This window comes from Temnothorax longispinosus, chromosome 9 (assembly GCF_030848805.1).
Source record: "Temnothorax longispinosus isolate EJ_2023e chromosome 9, Tlon_JGU_v1, whole genome shotgun sequence".
In the NCBI taxonomy this organism is placed as follows: domain Eukaryota; kingdom Metazoa; phylum Arthropoda; class Insecta; order Hymenoptera; family Formicidae; genus Temnothorax; species Temnothorax longispinosus.
Genome location: NC_092366.1, coordinates 12,771,006 through 12,792,158, shown reverse-complemented (window position 1 = coordinate 12,792,158; position 21,153 = coordinate 12,771,006). Strand labels below are relative to the sequence as shown.

The 21,153-nt window shown below is 32.9% G+C and overlaps 1 protein-coding gene across 2 annotated transcripts; it reads right to left on the bottom strand.

The window, feature by feature from the left end:
* Positions 1-7: 7 nt before the first annotated feature.
* Nst (phosphoglucomutase 3-like protein nst) lies at positions 8-11,039 on the bottom strand. Of its 2 annotated transcripts, XM_071788862.1 has the most exons (4): positions 10,734-11,039; positions 10,462-10,532; positions 8,445-9,771; positions 8-3,590 (listed from the first exon to the last, which is right to left on the bottom strand). In XM_071788862.1, exons 1-4 carry the CDS (start codon positions 10,826-10,828, stop codon positions 3,452-3,454), a joined length of 1,632 nt encoding a protein of 543 aa, XP_071644963.1. In that variant the 5' UTR covers positions 10,829-11,039; the 3' UTR covers positions 8-3,451. The 2 variants fall into 2 exon arrangements, with proteins under 2 accessions (XP_071644963.1, XP_071644964.1); XM_071788863.1 differs by lacking the exons at positions 10,462-10,532; positions 10,734-11,039 and adding an exon at positions 10,084-10,205.
* Positions 11,040-21,153: the final 10,114 nt, after the last annotated feature.

Genomic DNA, 21,153 nt, shown 5'->3' with positions numbered 1-21,153 from the left:
ATCTGAATATTTTTGTATGATTTTTATTAAAATGGAAAAATATAAATATCTAAAATACATGCATTAAATATAAAACTAGAATATATTTCGCCTTTCGAATTTTTGTCTCGTTCAAACCCTAAAGGAGACCAACAAAAAACATTAATAAAATTCACATAATAAAATTTATTTTCCCTAAACTAGCGTTAGATTATCCCCGATTCACGACATTGGGAATCGTGTATAGTCTTAGCTTTAGGGATAAACTACTAAATATATGTAAATAGTAACATAAATTAATAGAATCTGAACAAAGCTATAATCTGTTTCATAGACCTATACAATAGACTGAGCATTCTGATTGGAGAGCTTCCTTTTCTAATTGTGTCTTAACCCTCAGGGTACAGACTATAAAAAAGTTACGTTCCGTACGGACATGGGTTAGCCTAACCCGGCGACTTTGATTGACTGTATATATCGGGCTGTAATTTGTCAATTAAAACAAATTTTTTTTCTTTGAATTGGAAATTTTCTGAAAAATACAATGGCGTTGATAGATTTATTACATTACTTGTTTAAACAAAGATACATTTGAAAATGTAAACCATTCTCAAAAAATTTTCATAAAAATTCACTTTTTCTTTTAAATTGCATAACTTTATGAAAAAAAAGATGTCGACATTTTTTAAGTCGCGTTTGAAAGCTAAAAAGTTGTTCTTTGAAATGGCTGAATTCGTTTTTTGATCCATTCCAAAAAGTATTTTTTTTTTTAACTATGAAAATACCCGTTTTTTTGCAATAGCGATATAACGTTACTTACTTGATTTATCGTAATAACGCAAAAAAAAAAAAAATCTTAAAGTAAAAATAGTTCTTTTGGATGTTGTTGATTAGTTTAATATAAATAAATAACAAAAATTGAAATAATATTAACATGCATGCACGGGTACGTTATGCTGGTATGCTACAGAGCATCATTTTAAGCACACCTAAATTAACGTATATTCACAGTTTCAAGAAATCTAGAGAAAACTGATTTTCCGGAGAACGACCTTAACCTAAATGTTAGAAAAGGAAAGCGTCTCAGCAAGTAATATCTTTTGTTCTTAAGATCTTGCCAGAAGCTCTAATAGGAATGCTCAGTCTATTATATATGTCTATAGCCGGTATTCATAGTCGGATCTTATATTTAAAACCGTCTTTAGGCCGGTATTTATAATCAGATCTTATTTCAAGACCGTCTTAAGTAATATCTTGAGATGCTAATACGGCTCTGTGATTGGTTAATGACATCTTAAGATTGTACTTAAGATTGTACTTAAGATGGTCTTAGATATATAAGAACTGACTATGGCCGGTATTCATAGTCGGTTCTTATATTTAAGACCATCTTAAGTACAATCTTAAGATGTCATTAACCAATCACAGAGCCGTATTAGCATCTTAAGATGTTATTTAAGACGGTCTTGAAATAAGATATGAATATGAATACCGGCCCATGAACACCGGCCTTAGTACCCGTCTACAACCGGTGTTTTAAGGCCTAAGCCTTAAGAAATTGTTCAATCATAGTTGAATTTGAGGAGAATAATTGACTGTGATTGGTCAATTTTTTGGGGCTTAGGGCTTAAAACACCTATTGTAGACTGGGACTTAAGTACAATCTTTAAGATGTTATGAACCAATCACAGAGCCGTATTAGCATCTTAAGACATTACTTAAGACAATTTTGAAATAAGATCTGACTTTTATTATCTGTCTACAATATACTCAAACCACAATATAGCATAATAAAAGAATCTAATTCTTAATGATTAACTTTCAGTTATTGCTTCAGTGTATCTGATGAAATGTTTGTAGTATAATTTTTCACAATGTGCTTTTTCTTTATATCGGAATCCAAATATAATATGCAGACAAGACTTACAGCTCATCACTTTGCTATTTTGTGTTAATTATAAAAACATAATATGAATCCCTTGACCGATAAAATACCCAATGTTAATATCACATTTTAGCATTATATATATATATATATATACAGGGTGTCCGAAAAATCGCCTACTCCACTTCGGGAGGTGATTCGGGACCCAAAAACAAGCAAAAAAGTTCATACAAACATAGGTCCGGAAATGAGCCGTTTCCGAGTTATAGCCACTTTTATGTTCAAAAATCGTAATTTAGAATCCGCTTGACATCCCTCTTTTTTAATTATTTCTTAAATTAAAAATTTTTATTTTTAAATATCAGCTAATTCATTAAAACTTAAACAATCCATTGATGAATACGGAAATATTAGATACAACCTAAAAGTAAGGTGTTGTTAAATAATAATTTGAAATTTATTGAAAAGCCGTGATTTACTTACTGATTTTGAATAGGCGTGAAAACAACTGATTTCAAGTAGCCGTGAAAACAACTAATTCTGAATAGCCGTGAAAACAACTGATTTCAAGTAGCCGTGAAAACAACTGATTTCTTTAAAAATAATATAATCGTATTTACAAATATTGAAAAATTGAAAAAAAATAAAAAAATTAAAAATATTTAAAAATAAAAATTTTTAATTTAAATATAATTAAGAAAGAGGGATGCCAAGCGGATTCTAAATTATGATTTTTGAACATAAAAGTGGCTATAACTCGGAAACGGCTCATTTCCGGACCTATGTTTGTATGAACTTTTATGCTTGTTTTTGGGTCCCGAATCACCTCCCGAAGTGGAGTAGGCGATTTTTCGGACACCCTGTATATAACAGGGTGAATTTTAATGGATGTCCCATTCACAATTGTCATCTGCCAATTTGTCTCAATTTTCTTTCTATATATATAAAAAAATTTTCCATTTTGTAACGAAGACGTAAAGTTTAACAATTATTCTATATAAGTGAAGTGCTCTTTATCAAAAAAAGGATGCTCAATGAAGTATTGATGGTAAAAGGATGGGACATCCATTAAAATTCACCCTGTATATATATATATATAATTGTTGCATCCGCGCTGCGAACGTCGCCCGGTATTTCCGGTCGTTCCTTGGTAACGGGTCAAACGGGTGTTGCCATGTAAACAACGCCTGTCAGATTCCCGCGAGATTCGTTTTCAGACGGACGTATCTCTTAACGATCGAGCCTGTATATTGGGAATAATAAACGACTCCTTTCCTCTCCCGATAAAGTGTTTCCTTCATTTCCGCGAGCCGCGAGCGATTACGCAAGTGCGCGAGTGAACGAGCGGAGAGAAACTCCACCGGAGTGCAACAATTATATATATAACATATTGGATATTTTATCGATCACAAAGTACTTAATTTTACATTGAAATACCTTTATCTGTAGCAATCTTTATAGCACTGAAATAGAGTTAATATACCGAATTCGTTATTATCGAACCGAGTTGAACAATACTGGAAGAGAGGAGTATCAGTTTCTGATGAATAAACTATGTATAAATATGGCTCTGATCTTTTGATCTTATCACGATAAATTGGGCTCCGGTCCGACACCGCCCGCGAGTCTGTATACGAGTGAAGCTACTCCCATGGCTAGTTTGCCAACATCCGATGAATTTTCACATTCCGCATAAACCCGTACGATATCTTCAGTTCCAGAAGGCCTAAAAAGAAAGTTAATTGATTTCCTCGACCGTGATAATTTTATATGTTTATAATTAGAAATTGGAAAGGCTGTGAGTGTCACACGCGGTTCTCTGTGCATAATATCAGAATCACTGATTTATTACTTATTACATTTTACTACATCCATCTATCCGTACGTTTCGGCTCAAGTTTGAGCCATCTTCAGCTGTAGGGGAGACTGGGGCTGGTTGTTACAGGGGTAGGTTGTTACAGTGCCAATGGTAGCTAAACCGGAAACGCTATAGTAACGTTAGAAAGAGATAAATGATCACGCCAGTGTCGGCCGACATACCGCGCGAGTTAGTGGCGCTGGCGTTCTTGTGAGAGGAGCCCGGACAAGCAGCCGTAAAAAACGCAGATTTGTAACATTTTCATTTTTTAGTATTATTGGTCTAGCACTTGTTATCTAAATAAGCAGAAATGTGTATGTGTGGTATATACTCTCTAATTCCTTCTGTTTACAATAAACCTTACTTTTATAAGCTTTACAAATATTTGTGTTTTAATATTTAATCTTAAGAGGTTAGTTTTGGTGTTGGGGCTAAAAGTGACATTTTCTCGGGGCAGGTTGTGACAAACCACAATTAATTATGATAGATAATTTATGATGAATAGAGCTTATAACTTTTGTTTAGATTAAAAATTACTTGTATTTTTGTTTTAAAGAATTTTTATTTAAATAAGAACATAATTTTACTTAATTTTATTTTTTTTTTTATTTTGTGTGATAAAGCAAAGATACCAAAAAAGTAATATGTCTAAGTTTTTCGCTAAATAAGAACATAATTTATTTAATTTTTATTTCAATGTGATAAAGCAAAGAGGCCAAAAGAAAATTGTATGCCTAAGTTTTGTTTAAAATAACACTATAATTTATTTAAAGTTAAAAAGTACTATATTATTACTTGGACTTAAACTTGGAAGTTAAACTTTTTGTAATTTGTTATAAACAATAATATTTCATTTTGTTCGAATTAAGAAGACAACCATGATTATTCTTAATAAAAAGTTTGAGATTACATTTGTTTTTTGTTGTAACAATTTACCCCGTGTGGTGTAACAACCAGCCCCTGGTGTGGGGTAAAAAGTTACATGTCTCTTTTTTCAGAATTTTTTAATTTATATAATTTCTAATGAGCGGTTAGATAAAATTATTATTAAATTTAAATCCCGATTAGTTACTGAATCTAGCAAGCCTAGATTCATTATAAAAACAACATAATCAAAGAGTTGAGACACTTATAGAAAAAATGTCACAACCAGCCCCGGTCTCCCCTATAATATTAATAATAACATTCTCCGTTCCACAGTAGTGAGTTTCATGATTCGAGATTTCAGTAACGAAATTGACTTACAATTAGACTAAGAAATCCATGTCTGTAAAAGTAATTTCATTATTACTATAGATATTGTTATAAAATCTAAGGGTAATTATGCATAAAAACACCCCATCCGCCAATGACCTTGACCTTGACATATGTTGTCAAGGTCACCCTTCTGAGTGAAAAATATAGCAGCTATTTTGAGTATTGGAAGGCATAAATGACTAATATATATGTCGAAATAGTTCACGCATACACTTTCCACGCGAAACGAGGTGCCACATGGGTTCGTGACGTGCTTTACAAGCTCGTTTATTGTATATCGCCATAAATATTTACACAGATGATCGACTAACATATCTTGTCTAATACCACCTCTACTTAAACGAGCTTGTAAAGCATGCCACGAACCCATGTGACAACTCGTTTCGCGTGGAAAGTGTGTGCGTGAACTATTTCGACATATATATTAGTCATTTATGCCTTCCAATACCTACTCAAAATACCTGCTATATTTTCCAAACTTTTTTTTGTTAATAACTTTTTAACGAATAACGACCGCTGGCTAAAACTTTCTGAAGGTCACTCAGTACGGTGACCTTGACAACATATGTCATCATTGGCGGATGGGGTGTTTATATGCATAATTACCTTATGGTATGACATCTGGTACAAATAAATTCTCTACGAAGAGATCAAAAGATCTTGTCGACACGACGCACAGTGGGACATTTTGACGATCTAGGCGCTCAAAAGTCCAAAAATAAACTTTTTTAAAAACATTTAGCGCTATAACAAATGTTATTATTAAGGTTCAACATTTGCAAAAACAAATTTCTTTACGCTTTATGACGCCTACAGCGGATATGAGAGAGGTTCAAACTGTTCACTATCGAGCGAGTGAACCGGATGCTCGGCGTGTCATAAGTATCAGTTGCTTTTATTCGCCAATTTTAAGCAAACAGCTGTGACCATAATTATTACACCTGACACCATGTATACTCCATGATTAAAGGTAACTAAACATATATATACAGTTTTATTTTAGTAATCCTGATGGTTCGTTTTTTATAGATCAAGATACAGTTCAGAAAATGAAAATTTGATATATATCTTGCCTAAATGTAAACTTTTATATTGTTATAACACAAAATAGCGGATTGATCTTTTCATAGATCGAAAGTAGAAGTATTTAGGTCTTCAAAATATTAAAGACATTTTGCGATTTTTCAAATAGTGCGTGTTTTTGTAAATGTATGTGCCTACGATCTGGCACGCGCGCGCCGAGGCGCACCGTGTAGACTTTTACTTTGTTATACCATAAAATAACGGATTGATTTTTCGAAATATCGAAAGTATGTAGAAGTATTTAAGTTTTCAAAACATTAAATATTACGTTATGGTTGAACTAGTCATGGAGCTGTACTGCTGCTGTACGGACAGCTCTGCCGCGGAGTGCGACTTAACGATATTAATACCGTAATCGGTGTTTCGATGTCTTCAACTATTTCGTCGTATCTACGTTATAATTCAATTATAACGTAGATAAAATTTAATGTTTTGAAAACTTAAATATACTTCTACATACTTTCGATATATGAAAAGTCAATCCGTTATTTTATGGTATAACAAAGTAAGTCTACACGGTGCGCCTCAGCGCGCGCGTGCCAAATCGTAGGCACATACATTTACAAAAACACGCACTATTTGAAAGATCGCAAAAAATCGCAAAATGTCTTTAATGTTTTGAAGACCTAAATACTTCTACTTTCGATCTATGAAAAGATCAATCCGCTATTTTGTGCTATAACAATATAAAACTTTACTTTTAGGCAAGATATATATCAAATTTTCATTTTCTAAACTGTATCTTGATCTATAAAAAACGAACCATCAGAATTACTAAAATAAAACTGTATATATATGTTTAGTTACCATTAATCATGGAGTATACATGGTGTCAGGTGTAATAATTATGGTCACAGCTGTTTGCTTAAAATCGGCGAATAAAAACAACTGATACTTATGACATGCCGAGCATCCGGTTCACTCGCTCGATAGTGAACAGTTTGAACCTCTCTCATATCCGCTGTAGGCGTCATAAAGCGTAAAAAAATTTATTTTTGCAAATGTTGAACCTTAATAATAACATTTGTTATAGCGCTAAAATGTTTTAAAAAAAGTTTATTTTTGAACTTTTGAGCGCCTAGATCGTCAAAATGTCCCATTATGCGACGCTCAATAAATGTACTCGTGAACAGAACGAACCTCCACCCACGAATGAAGAGGAATAACGCACTTGGTTTACGGTTCCATATGCCTCTAATATTTCGGAAAAATGTTGTCACAAATCTTAATGTTAACTTCTCGTTTTATAGTTTGAATAAACTTAAGAATTTTATTAAACTACAGAAGGATATTCTCCCAATCCAATCAAATAAAAATGTGTATAAAATATCATGTAAAAATTGCGACGCTTCATGTTGATCAGACGATGAGGCAATTAAAGACTAGAATTTCTGAACATCGTAACCATATTCATAGAAATACAACAACTCAGTCTGTCATTACTGAACATAGAATTAATTTTGATCACGAATTTGATTGGGAGAACGCTAGAAATCTTAGATAAGGAAAAATTTTTATCAAAGCGACTAGTTTATGAGATGGCCCATATTAAGTTACAAAAGAATAGTTTCAACTCTCAAACTGATACAGAGTTTATGCACCATGCATATGTGTCTATTTTAAATAAATTTTAAACCATGTCCATAAACATTTTCTCTTTTGTCAGATCACGTTTTATTGTTTACGTTACGTTTTATTGGTTACGATCACGTTGTTTACACATTGAATATTTATTATTTTGTTTTTACTGGTTTGACCTACACTTCTATAACTCTTATTTCTCTGTTACTTTGACCTAGGACATGCCCCTTCTTGCAATATCTAATCATATCATTGTTGTGCGTCGTGTCGACATCTTTTGATCTCTTCGGAGAAAATTTATTTGATGTCATACCATAATTTTATATTTGCTTCGATTAGCTTTATGTTTCGATGTTCTCGTTCTTAGACTACTTGGTGAGTTATCTTAAATTTTATAACGATATCTATAGTAATAATGAAATTACTTTTACAGACATGGATCTCTTAGTCAAAGTCAATTTCGTTTCTGAAATCTCGAATTATGAAACTCACCACTGTGGAACGGAGAACGTTATTAGTAATATTATACCGCTGAAGATGGCTCAAACTTGAGCCGAAACGTACGGATAAATGGATGTAAAACGTAATAAGTAATAAATCAGTGATTACGCACAGATTACGTCAGAATCGCGTCTGACTCTCACAGCCTTTCCAATTTTTAATTTTAATTTCGAGGGTCCTTCAACTTAATTTTTATTATATGTTTATGATCTTTCAATAAGCATTTAATAAACAAAAGATACTTTGAAAGTCTCCGAATGCAGTTTTGTAGGTACATCAAAATACAAAGATATATCATACCTAACAAAAGATCGACCTCTTGAATATTTCGAGACGATCTTATCGATCTCTTCTTGCAAACCAACGGGAGTCAAACAATGTCTTTCCGCATTCGTTGTTGTTATAAGGTTTCGGTCTTTTACCCTGACTTTGAGTTGCTTATTTGGAAGATCATTGTAACTTCTTTCCCACTCGATAACGTTCCAGCCCTTGGCATGCAATATAGTCTCGACTAGCAGCATGTCGCTCAACGCGTCGCCGACCGTTTCATTGATCAAATCGATTACATCCCTCAATTTTGCAGAGGCCACTCTTTGTGCCGCTAAAAGCGTTTCGTTTTTAGCGTGATTCTTGATGGTTTCTTTAGCAATATCCTTGAAGATGACAGTTCCATGTCCGTTTGCTTCGAAGTAGATTCCAATGTCGAATTCCAGTGCTTTCTTGTGCAAATGCTTCACGCCAGTTGGCACGCACGCCACTGGGACTCTCAATACGTTCGAAATATAATTGGTTGAACCACCATTGGCATATGCGGTTTGCACCAGGCCCAATTGTAAGGCTAAACCACTCGTTTCCAATAGTTCCTTGAAATAAGCGGCTACTAACGTCGCTATTCGGTCCCCGTCCAAAAGATGAAACTTATTAGCTCTATCTATGTAGAAATATACAACTCTATCGGCGTCCCCGTCTATGCTAACGCATCTGACATTTGTCTCAGATGGGATATTCAAAGGCAATGCTTGTTGCACTTTTACGTAATCCGCGCCGCACATATGATTCAAGTTTCCGCTTCCGTCGTTAAATAACCTGATATTTAGCACGCCCTCCAAGGATCTCTGAAACTCCTTTGCTGCGATAGCGCCGACGCCATTTGCCGCATCCAACTGCAATACGTTCATGTACATTCCGTTGTTTGTCTCAGCACCTCGTATGCTTTTAAATACTGCTGCTAGCTTCGAATAGTAGCCTTGCAGCGTGGGATTGCCGTAGGCACCGTTAGTGTTCGTGCATACCACGACGTAATGTAACTGCGGAGTCGTGATCAGTCCTAAATCTGTAACGTTGCCGTATAAAGCTCTGATTCCTGCCAGTGCAGCGTTCAACAGGATGGGACTGCTTCTACGAGTATCCCTTCCTATTATCACTGTGGCTGGCACCAGTAAGTCAATATTTTCGTTTGTGGATATATGTGTCAGCCTTGATATCAATTCATTGTCTTGCACGTTAGCTAAATTCGTCGCTATCGTTTCCCAAGAAGCCTCAAGCATTTCGCCAGCTGGGTCAACGAGTTTGATGCCATTATCAGGTTCCAAATTATGGCTTGCGGTAATCATTAAACCTATGGCAGCTATAAAAAATTTATTCATAAGATGAATAAAAAGACTTAAAGTTTCAATATTATATAGGTTGGTCCTTGGATTAAACAGCCAAACTTTAAACGAGTTTAGGATCTTAAAAATTTTCCTCTGAAGGTATACTCCTCGCAAACGCTTCGTTAAAGAGATATTGATTTCTAAAGTTACAGAATTAGTAGGAATAAATAATTTCAAAATAATGTAGGTTTATTCTCGAGACACGGTGGAGACCCCACGCGGCAAGCGTAAACTACGACTCGTAAAATCCATATTACGGCTAAAATAATGAGAAAATTGCACTTAACTGCGATATTCGTAATCAGCAGCATCGCCTTCAAACTGCTACAAAGCGATTTTTTTGGAAAAATGGTCAAAATAAATTTTCAAGTTTTTATCTCCACCGTGTCTCAATCAGCTACTCCTGTCGACCCTTAACGATAATCAAAATGAAAATAATTATACCTCCAGAGGAAAATTTTTGTTTGTTTTAAGATTCTAGGCTGCGTTCCAGAACCACGCTCTTAACGCTCGAGCGTCGTTCTATCTTTGTTACTTACAGAAAATTGAACAAGGACAGAGCACGCTCTTTGCGCTAAGAGTATGGTTTTGGAGCGCAGCCTTAAATTCAATTTCAAGTTTAGCTGTTTAACATTCTGTATATCATGTCACGCTATATCCCTCACCTCTCTTTGCTTTGGATCGTAATACAGCTAGGAGGCCCATTCTATATAAGACATGCTCCAAGATATCCGACCTAAAATTGACATGTAAAAATCGTGTTAAACATACAAGATACTTTCTTGTTCATTTTGTATTATGTATAATTGAAAAATAAAATAGTTTTGTGCAAAACTCTCAACGAAAGATTTTGGTGAGTTGAATAATAAATGTACTTCAATATTCATATGTGGTGGAATCAACAAGTGTCGATAATTCCGGAAAAACTCGCGCTTACTTGGTTCTAAAGCCAGCAGTACCATATTCAATACGTTCGTCGTGTTTCCGATTGTACTCCGCGTTCACGACATCTCGAAAATAACTCTGTTCCATTATATGTCAACACGCTTCGACAGGTGACAAGAGTAATATTGCCGTTAGAATAGCCTAGTTTACACCGATCTCTTGATACGCGTATCAAATAGTATATTTGAACTGATCAGCCAATAATCAGCCTTATTTACTAGTTATTTACTATTTAATACGCGTATCAAGTGATCGGTGTAAACTAGGCCAAATGACACAGTGACACACGGTCGTATACACAGGTCGCGAAACTCTCGTGGTGGGGGTATGCCTCTTAATGTAACGACCTGTGCTTCATAGATCGTCCGCTAGCCGCGGAGCGCTGCGATTGTATGGTAAATGTGAAAACAATAGGTATATATATATATAGCTTCAAATTACTTGCTTATAAAGTTTTGTTTCTTACAAAGTTTTAAATGACAAGAAGACGTTTTATTATTTACACAAATTGTATAAATAATGTAAAAATTACGGAAATTATTTGTATAATTTAAATTTTATTTAATAACACCAAGCATTAATAACACTAAAAACATTAATTATTTTTGAAGGATTGAAAGTTTCGTAATGGTTGAAAAAAATGTAATTATACTTAAAACATTATGCATGCAATGTGAAACAATTATGTAGATAATTTCTTAGTATTTTTTGAAGGATTTGAAATAATAATATCTGTATGAAATATTATAAATATATTCATATATGTATATAATAGGTACATTTACATTTATATAGAGATATACACATTATTGTTGCAAGTGAACGTGTTAATAAAAACTATTGAAAAACTATTGAGAGCAAAGTAACTATTGGATAACTATATTAGATTTGAATAGTACGTATACTATTCAAATTTTGAAAGTCCAATAGTTAATTCGCTGTCAAGTTTTTTTTTCATAATATTAATAAAGAATATTAAATATTAAACATTGTTAAGTTTCGACATTTTTCTTTGAATGATACATTTTTTTTTACTTTTTGATTTTCTTGGTAAGTGAATTGGCGCATTCTTAGTCGAATATAATAAAAAATTGCATAAGACAAGATGTCTGAACCGTGATCTTTACAAGGAAATGTGAATTCACAATTATCCAATACTTCATCTACCGTTAAATTAAAGACATTTGAATTAGTCGCGTGTTTAGAGAAACATTCTTCAACATATTTGATTAAATTAAAAAAATGTAAATTTGCATGAATTAAGCCTCCTCTTGTTTTCATGTTAACCAATTGCGAAACTGATGTATTAATGTCGGACCTTGTTAAAGCTTCTTGACAAAATTTACAAGTTCTGTAAATTTCTTTCTTTAATATTTGCTTACATAGATAGCCTGTAAAAGCAGTATATAATCATGTAATTTACAAATATTTATTTAAAATTCGAAGCTATGATTTCTACTAAAAGTAAACTTACATTTCAATGGTTGATAAAAGAAAAATTTTTCATATAAAAAAATATATAAATATATATGTATAATTGTAAATAAAATATGTCTATTCTATACATGTTTTCCTTCTCTTATATAATTTCTATTCGCAAATACAGGCAAAATAATAAAAAGATGAATCTAAAAATAATTAAAAAGATCATTTTCGCATTGTATTAAAAAAAAAAAAGAGAAGTTTGAGGAAACGAGAAAAATTTGCCTATATATAATCATATATAAATGTAACTGTTGTTATATACATATGGGAAAATTTTCCTTATTTCCTCAAACTTAACTATTTATAAAAATAAATGCGAAAATAATCTTTTTAATTATTTTAGATTCTTTTTTTCATTTTTCCTGTATATACGAACAGAGATTGTACAAGAGAAAGAAAACATGTATGGGCCTATTTTATTTATAATTATATATATATATTTATGTATGTTTTTGTATAAAAAATTTTTTACCGAGAAGTTGTATGTAATGCTACATCTCAATATACAAATGAACGTATAGGTGGAATAACATTACACTTAACTTGTTATTGTACCCATACTTTCAAATACATATTAGAGGTCGTTCAAAAAGTACGTAACGCCTTGAATACTTGAATACAATATATTAATATTATGAAAAAAACTTGACAGCGAATTAATTATTGGACTTTCATTTGAATAGTATACGTACTATTCAAATCTAATATAGTTATCCAATAGTTACTTCGCTCTCAATAGTTTTTCAATAGTTTTTTATTAACACGTTCACTTGCAACAATAATGTGTATATCTCTATATAAATGTAAATGTACCTATTATATACATATATGAATATATTTATAATATTTCATACAGATATTATTATTTCAAATCCTTCAAAAAATACTAAGAAATTATCTACATAATTGTTTCACATTGCATGCATAATGTTTTAAGTATAATTACATTTTTTTTTCAACCATTACGAAACTTTCAATCCTTCAAGAATAATTAATGCTTTTAGTGTTATTAATGCTTGGTGTTATTAAATAAAATTTAAATTATACAAATAATTTCCGTAATTTTTACATTATTTATATAATTTTTGTAAATAATAAAACGTCTTCTTGTCATTTAAAACTTTGTAAGAAACAAAACTTTATAAGCAAGTAATTTTAAGCTATATATACATATATACCTATTGTTTTCACATTTACCATACGATCGCAGCGCTCCGCGGCTAGCGGACGATCTGTGAAGCACAGGTCGTTACATTAAGAGGCATACCCCCACCACGGGAGTTTCGCGACCTGTGTATACGACCGTGCAGTGACAGTATGCATGTATGTATGTATGTATGTACAACCAGAGAGAAACCTGAGAGCGGCCATCCGGCTTCGGGGGACGTCTGTCCTAATCTGCCCTCTGAAGGCCTTCACACATAAAATGTCGTAAGAGCGTAAAACGTAAGCGTAAGAAAATCGATCAATCCCAATCGAGTATTTTCCCCTACTGGGGTTACGAACAGCACAATACTCGATTGGGATTGGTCGATTTTCTTACGCTTACGTTTTACGTTCTTACGGGATTTTATGTGTGAAGGCCTTGAGAAAGTGGACGTCAACTACGGCGTTACGCTCGGTAAAGGCCTTCACACATAAAATGTCGTAAGGACGTAAAACGTAGGCGTAAGAAAATCGATCAATCCCAATCAAGTATTTCCCCCTACTGTGGTTACGGACAGCACAATATTTGATTGGGATTGGTCGATTTTCTTACGCTTACGTTTTACGTTCTTACGCGATTTTATGTGTGAAGGCCTTAAAGGTGCCAATTCATGGGACGCTGAAAAACAGCGTTGAGCGACGTCACGTGACATCACTATGATGCCAGCGTCAAGAAAGAGAAGTTGGATTTTTCCAACTTCAAGCGTCAAAGCCAAAGCAGCGCGAAGACGCCGAAATTTTGACGCTGTTTTCCTTTTCATGAATTTCAATTGACGCCGGCGTCAATTGTGGTCATGCGACCTTCTTGCCGCTGAAAATGAGCGTCGAGCGTCAGCCGTCAGCATGAAAAGGCACCTTAACGATCAGAGAGGACTCGGGTAACGATACATGGGTTCGTATCCATGCTATGGTTCGTGTCCGAACTACTCAGATGGAGGGGATATGCTGGTCGCGCAAGCCTTTCCTCTGTCCGTGTACGCTAGGCCCTCGGCAAGCTTCGAGCGGGGAGAGAAGGGCAGACATACGATCTGCTGTCTCTCTTGAGCTGTGACGTTGCCGCTTTGCACGGGCCGGCTTGCCGGCTATACCACGATGCCACGCATTTCAGGTATCGCGTCTCGTGTCTCGCCGAGTGCCGAGTCTCGAGTTGACAAATCGACGATACGCTATACCCGCTATATACGTTACATTTGCTTGTATACAAATTTTAATTTTTATATTTATAATTAAATAAATAAATATATATATATATGTATATATATTTGAAATTTATAAATATATAAAGATTGCAAATATAATTAATTAAATAAATATTTGTAAACATAAAAACTAAAATTCGTAAATGTAATGTATAGAAATCACCGTTCTATGCTTTTCTATCTAAAAAAGTCTTACATTAAAAACCTTTACTTTGCATAATAAATTTTAAATATAATATTTAAATGCATACCAATAATTATATTATTAACTATATTAAGAAAAAAATGGTAGTTTATAATGTTTCTTGCACTCTTATTAAATTTATTTTACCTATGCATGTTCAAGCGGCCAAATTACGAGCAACAACAGAAGGATAATTGGATAAAAATAAAAACACTTTCTTAATTAAACAATACACATGGGTAACAGTGAGTTTTATTATAATTCTCGTATAGTTCTGAACGTGTTCTAACGTTTATTTCTAAAGAGTTCTGACGATAAGCATTATTTATTCATATTTTAAATAATTTTTACCGACCAAGAAAGACGCATTTACGGGTATGTGGGTGAGACGCTGTAGAAAATCTCGGAGTTCTGGCTTATATAAAATATTTTTCGTACAGTTCTAAGCATACTAAGACAATTTCTAAAAAGTTCCGGGCATTGGCAATGTTGTATAATTTTTAAATAAATTAATAACGCACGAAAGTCAGGAATTTATCGAGAATAGGGTCTTTCTCGAGCGATAAGAATTATTTAAAAAATGAATAAATAATGCTTATTGCCAGAATAAAATGAAACAACGTTAGAACACGTTCAGAACTACACGAGAATTATAGCAGAACTCACAGAACTGTCGAAATACGGCCAGCTTCTCACCTTATTTTCGATAAATTCCTGATTTTTGAGCGGTATTAATTTATTTAAAAATTATACAACGTAGCTAGTGTTTGCTAAAGTTAATAAACATATATATACAACGTAGCTAGTGGCGGGAACTCTTTAGAAAATGCTTTAGTATGCTCAGAACTATACGAAAAATATTTTATATAAGCCAAAACTCCGAGATTTCGCACAGCGTCTCATCTTCTTCTGTCATGATTACTTTTCGGTTAATATTAATTTTTTTAAATATAACACAAAGATTCTAACGCTCGGAACTCTTTAGAAAATGTTTCAATATGCTCAAAACTACTCGAAAAATATTTTACATAAACCGGAACTCCGAGATTTCAACTGGCATCTCAACCGGTATACTCGTTGCATTGTAATTTTTTTTAGTACCTTATAATTAATTTTTTTGCTTTTATATGGCAGAACTCTTTATAGAACTGTTATAGAACTATAGATCTTGCAAAATCTGATGAGATACAGTGGTGGAACTTGTGTAGGACAAAATGAGACGCTGCGTGAACATAGCGTCTCAGTTTGTACTGACGCGTTTTTTGAAAGAAGTCAGAACTCTCAATAATTTGTGAGTTTCTGCAAAATGAGACGATAGCTTCACACACACGTTAGGAAGAGAATGTATAAAGAATTATTAACGGAGATATTTTCATTTAAAAGATCATTAAAATATATATTTTTCAGGAATGTTTTATAGAGAAACGAAGAAAGTGAATAACGTTAAACTTTGCATGTTCTCTTCACCTTATTTTAAAAATTTATTTTTATTTTTTAAGTAACAAAAATGCTCTTTTTTCTGTTATATCCTGGTCACTATAAATGACAGACGATGTAAATAATTCTAGCTGTTTTAGGTATCTGAAACGCAAAAAGCTAAAATTTTCTTATTCTGCAAAAGTGTAGCTATCGTCTGAACTAGAACTAAATCAATATTTCCATTCTGAGCGGCTTTTTTATTTAAAATATTATAACTTTTTTCAAAATTTTATTAGTATTTTATTTAAAAAAAATGTTTATTCTAGTTCAGACGATAGCCCATATCACTTATTCTAAATAAGAAAATTTTTGGTTTTTACGTTTCTGATACCTAGAACAGCTAGAATCATTTACTTCGTCTCTCATACTTACGTCTTTTAGTGATCAAGATATAATATAAAAGTAACAAAAAAGAAGAATATTTTTCTTACTTAAAAAATAAAAATAGATTTTTAAAATAAGATTAAAAGAACATGCAAATTTTAACGTTATACGCTTTCTTCGTTCCCCTATAAAAAAATTCCTGAAAAATACCTATTTTTAAAGACCTTCTCCGGCTCCAGTCATACTCAACTTGTATTCATGCTTAAAAAGTAAAATTTATTTTACTACAGTTAATTTACTAAATATTACATATAACAACTAAAAAATAAGAAGTTAACTTCAAATCGCGTACTTTACACAAGTATTTCTCGAAAACGAGTACCGCAAGGGTATTGAAACTTATCGCATATTATTAATTTCTATTTTTATATATAAAGCATCATATACTAGTCTTTCAAAAACATTTAGAAAAAACTTTTTTCACAATTTATTAAAATGTCTGTTTCACAATACCTCGGAATAGGAATTCCGTGTTGAAAGTTAAAACTTTGAAGCTCAATATCTCGATTTTTAATACCGCAAAAGGTACTAAAATTTATACTACACATAAAGCACACCTATAAATTAATGTATATTCACAGTTTCAAGAAAATCTAGAGAAAATCGATTTTCCGGAGAACGTCCTTAAGATCTTTCAAACCAGAATACGCTCTTGTAATTTATTATTTGTCATTAACATATTTTATTATTAATCACATACATATAAGTGTGAGAAAGCATATGGTACAAAATAATTTCAATATTCAAATTATTGTAATAATAAAGAAATCAATTATTTACATTTTCTTCTGTGTGTGTATGTGTGATGTTATTGACAATAGTTTCTTTGCACGTTTACATTTCTTTCGCAGATTTTTTACACGCTTAATTTTTACAAGTGTGATGTCAAATACAGACAAGATTTTTGTTTATCTGCTATAAGCGTTATTTTGAATGTAAGATTTTAATAATCAAATGTTTTTAATAATCAAACATTTTCAAACTGCAAGCGAGGGACAAGCAATATCATCTACCGCATGTATCCTTAAAATACTACGATCTTTTCTAGCAGCATTAGCCATTGGCGTATAATTTGTCAGCCGACATTACTAATTTCTTCTGCAGCAACACATAAAATGTTGAACAGTTTTCTCGAATGGTTGTAATAACATCTGTATGTCCTTGCATTATTAATTCGTTAAGGTATTGCTCACATTCTCATTCTATTAACAAAATTTTGAAAAAAGTTATAATATTTTTAATAATATTTTTAATAAAATTTAAAACTATTAATTTAGAAATTACATCTTCTGACCAAAAGCGTTGGTCGAAATTAATAATGTCTCGATGATTGATCCGAAAAAGTGCTGTGTGAATTCGACAAAGCGAGTTGGCTCTCGGTTTTTTCAATGTTCATATCGGTAAAGACGTTATATATTGCCAGTTACTGTCGATTTAAGCTGCTTTAACTGTTATTCTATTCACTGGCGAAATAAATTTATTATTCTGATTTTTAATAATATAAGAGAAATAAGACCGTTTTATGTGACCGTTATACAATCAATCAATATTAAATAAGCCGTGTACGATCCGAGCTTGAATCTTAATAGCCTAATAATATTTTTTATGTATAATTACACATATATTTTTTCCAATCTTAATAAATTGCGCGCTGACTAACTTGTCAGACTTACAACACAGCTCCTGTTGGAGTAGTAAATTCTTTACTATTATTTAAATCGATTTAATTAGAGGGGTGTGAGGGAATTTTATAAATCCAATAGGAGCTGTGTTGTAAGTCTGACAAGTTAATCGGCGCGTATTATAGTTGATTAAAGTTGGAAAAATATGTAAATATAGTATATAAAAAATATTATTAGGCTACTATAAAATCTAAGCTCAGATCGTAAATGGTTTATTTAATATTGATTAATAATATTTTTGATAAAAAAGCCGCCTAGAGAACCTAGAATGAAAATATTGGTTTAGTTCTAGTCAGTTCTAGTTCAGACTATAGCCACATATACTTCTTCTGAATAAGAAAATGTTTGGTTTTTAGGTTTCAGATACCTAGAACAGCTAGAATTATTTACACCGTCTGTCATTTATGGTGACCAGGATATAACAGAAAAGAAGAGCATTTTTGTTACTTAAAAAATAAAAATAAATTTTTAAAACTAAGGTGAAGAGAACATGCAAAGTTTAACGTTATTCACTTTCTTCGTTTCCCTATGAAAAGTTCCTGAAAAATATATATTTTAAAGATCTTTTAAATCAGAATACCTCCGTTAATAATTCTTTACATTTTCTTCCTAACAGAAGAGATTTTACCACTTCTCAATATAAATATAAATTTATCTTGTTATGGTTTTATTCGATTATTCCGGCGTTTTTATATTTGTGATTTAATTAGATTATTGTTTACTTTGTTTATATTATTAGTTCGCCAACATGTTTAATGTTTTAGTCTAGACTAATGTTTAATGTTTTAGTATGTAAACTTGAACATTAATTATCATGTTTTTTTATATTTATCTTCTTCTATCGTAGTAATCCGTTCCGAAGAAGACTAACAAGTAAACCTAGGCAAGTGTTACTCGCCGATTTTAATGAAACTTTACATATTTGTAGTACTTTGAAAAATATTTGACACGTATTTTTTTTTATCGGCAAAGGTCCACTCTGAAGGGTGAAAACACCCCTTTAAACGTGGAATTTTGATGTATCTGGACGCCATATTGGGTCGGCCATTTTGAATTTCATACTTTTGACATAAGATTTATTAGTTTCAGCGACCCCAAAAACCCCCTAACACGTTTATTTCCAACTTATTTCACCTAATATGTTAAATCAACCCCTTACGTTTAAAGGGGTGTTTTCACCCTTCAGAGTGGACCTTTGCCGATAAAAAAAAATACGTGTCAAATATTTTTCAAAGTACTACAAATATGTAAAGTTTCATTAAAATCGGCGAGTAACACTTGCCTAGGTTTACTTGTAAATACAGTCGAAACGTTAAGCATGTGTATTGTTTATTTAAGAAATTGTTTTTATTTTAATTCAATATCTCTCTGTTGTTGCTCGTGGCCGCTTATAAACATTAATAGCTAATATAAATTTAATAAGAGTAAAAAGAACATTATGAACTACTTTTTTTCTCGATATAGTTAATATGTAATTATTGTTATGCATTTAAATATTAAATTTAAATACTATTATGCTAAAGTAAAGGTTTTTAATGTAAGACTGTTTTTGATATAAGAGCAAATTTGCCAGAACGGGGATTTCTATATATTACATTTACGAATTTTAGTTTTTATGTTTATAAATATTTTTTTAATTAATTATAATTGCAATCTTTATATTTATAAATTTCAAATATATATATATATATATATATATATATATATATATATATATATTTATTTATTTATAAATATAAAAATTAAAATTTGTAAATATAAACGTAAATGTAACGTATAGCGCATCGTCGATTTGCCAACGCGAGACTCGGCATTCGGCGAGACGCGAGGACCCGAAATGCATGGCATCGTGGCATAGCCGGCGCGTGCTAAAGGCCTTCACACATAAAATGTCGTAAGGACGTAAAACGTAGGCGTAAGAAAATCGATCAATCCCAATCAAGTATTTCCCCCTACTGTGGTTACGGACAGCACAATACTTGATTGGGATTGGTCGATTTTCTTACGCTGACGTTTTACGTTCTTACGCGATTTTATGTGTGAAGGCCTTAAGCAGTACGTCACAGCTCAAGCGAGAAGGAGACAGCAGATCGTATGTCTGCCCTTCTCTCCCCGCTCGAAGCTTGACGAGTGCCGAGTCAGCCGACTGGCATATCCCCTCCATCTGAGTAGTTCGGACACGAACCATAGCACGGACACGAACCATGTGTGTACCGTTACCGAGCGTAACGACGTAGTTGACGTCCACTTTCTCAGGCGGCGCATCAGTATACGTCCGCTGGAACGGAATGATCCCGGTGGCCGCTCTCAGGTTTCTCTCTGGTACAACCACGTGGTACCACGTGAGAACCACAGAACATATATAATGATGAGAACCGTTCTGCCATATGCACTCGCATGTAGGGTCCGTTCCGATATTCACTGTCAGTACTAAAAATCTATAGTTTACGTCACATACACTATAGATTTTCAGCACTGGCAGTGAATAATGGAACACAGCCATATTCGCTCCTAAAGGTGAAATTTCATGGGCAGTGAAAAGCAGCAGCAGATCGTACTGATTGGCTACAAAATAGAGAAGTTCTAGAAACTCGAGAACTTCTCTATTTTGCAGCCAATCAGTACGATCTGCTGCTGCTTTTCACTGCCCATGAAATTTCACCTTAAAGGTGGAAGCACATAAAATTGCAGCTCCGGTAACTTAGCCGGTCAACTTCGACTTTATTAATTTTCATATTTTTTTATCGTTTGTTGGTCGTTTGTTGGTGATTGTTGGCCTAATTACAACGTTTG

What these genes read in the sequence shown, in the direction of transcription:
- Nst (XM_071788862.1), bottom strand. Translation starts at nt 10,828, where the DNA reads ATGGAACAGAGTTATTTTCGAGATGTCGTGAACGCGGAGTACAATCGG. An exon ending in ACTGCTGGCTTTAGAACCAA is followed by an intron (nt 10,533 to 10,733) that starts GTAAGCGCGAGT and finishes TGTCAATTTTAG; the next exon opens with GTCGGATATCTTGGAGCATG. An exon ending in ACGATCCAAAGCAAAGAGAG is followed by an intron (nt 9,772 to 10,461) that starts GTGAGGGATATA and finishes AATTTTTTATAG; the next exon opens with CTGCCATAGGTTTAATGATT.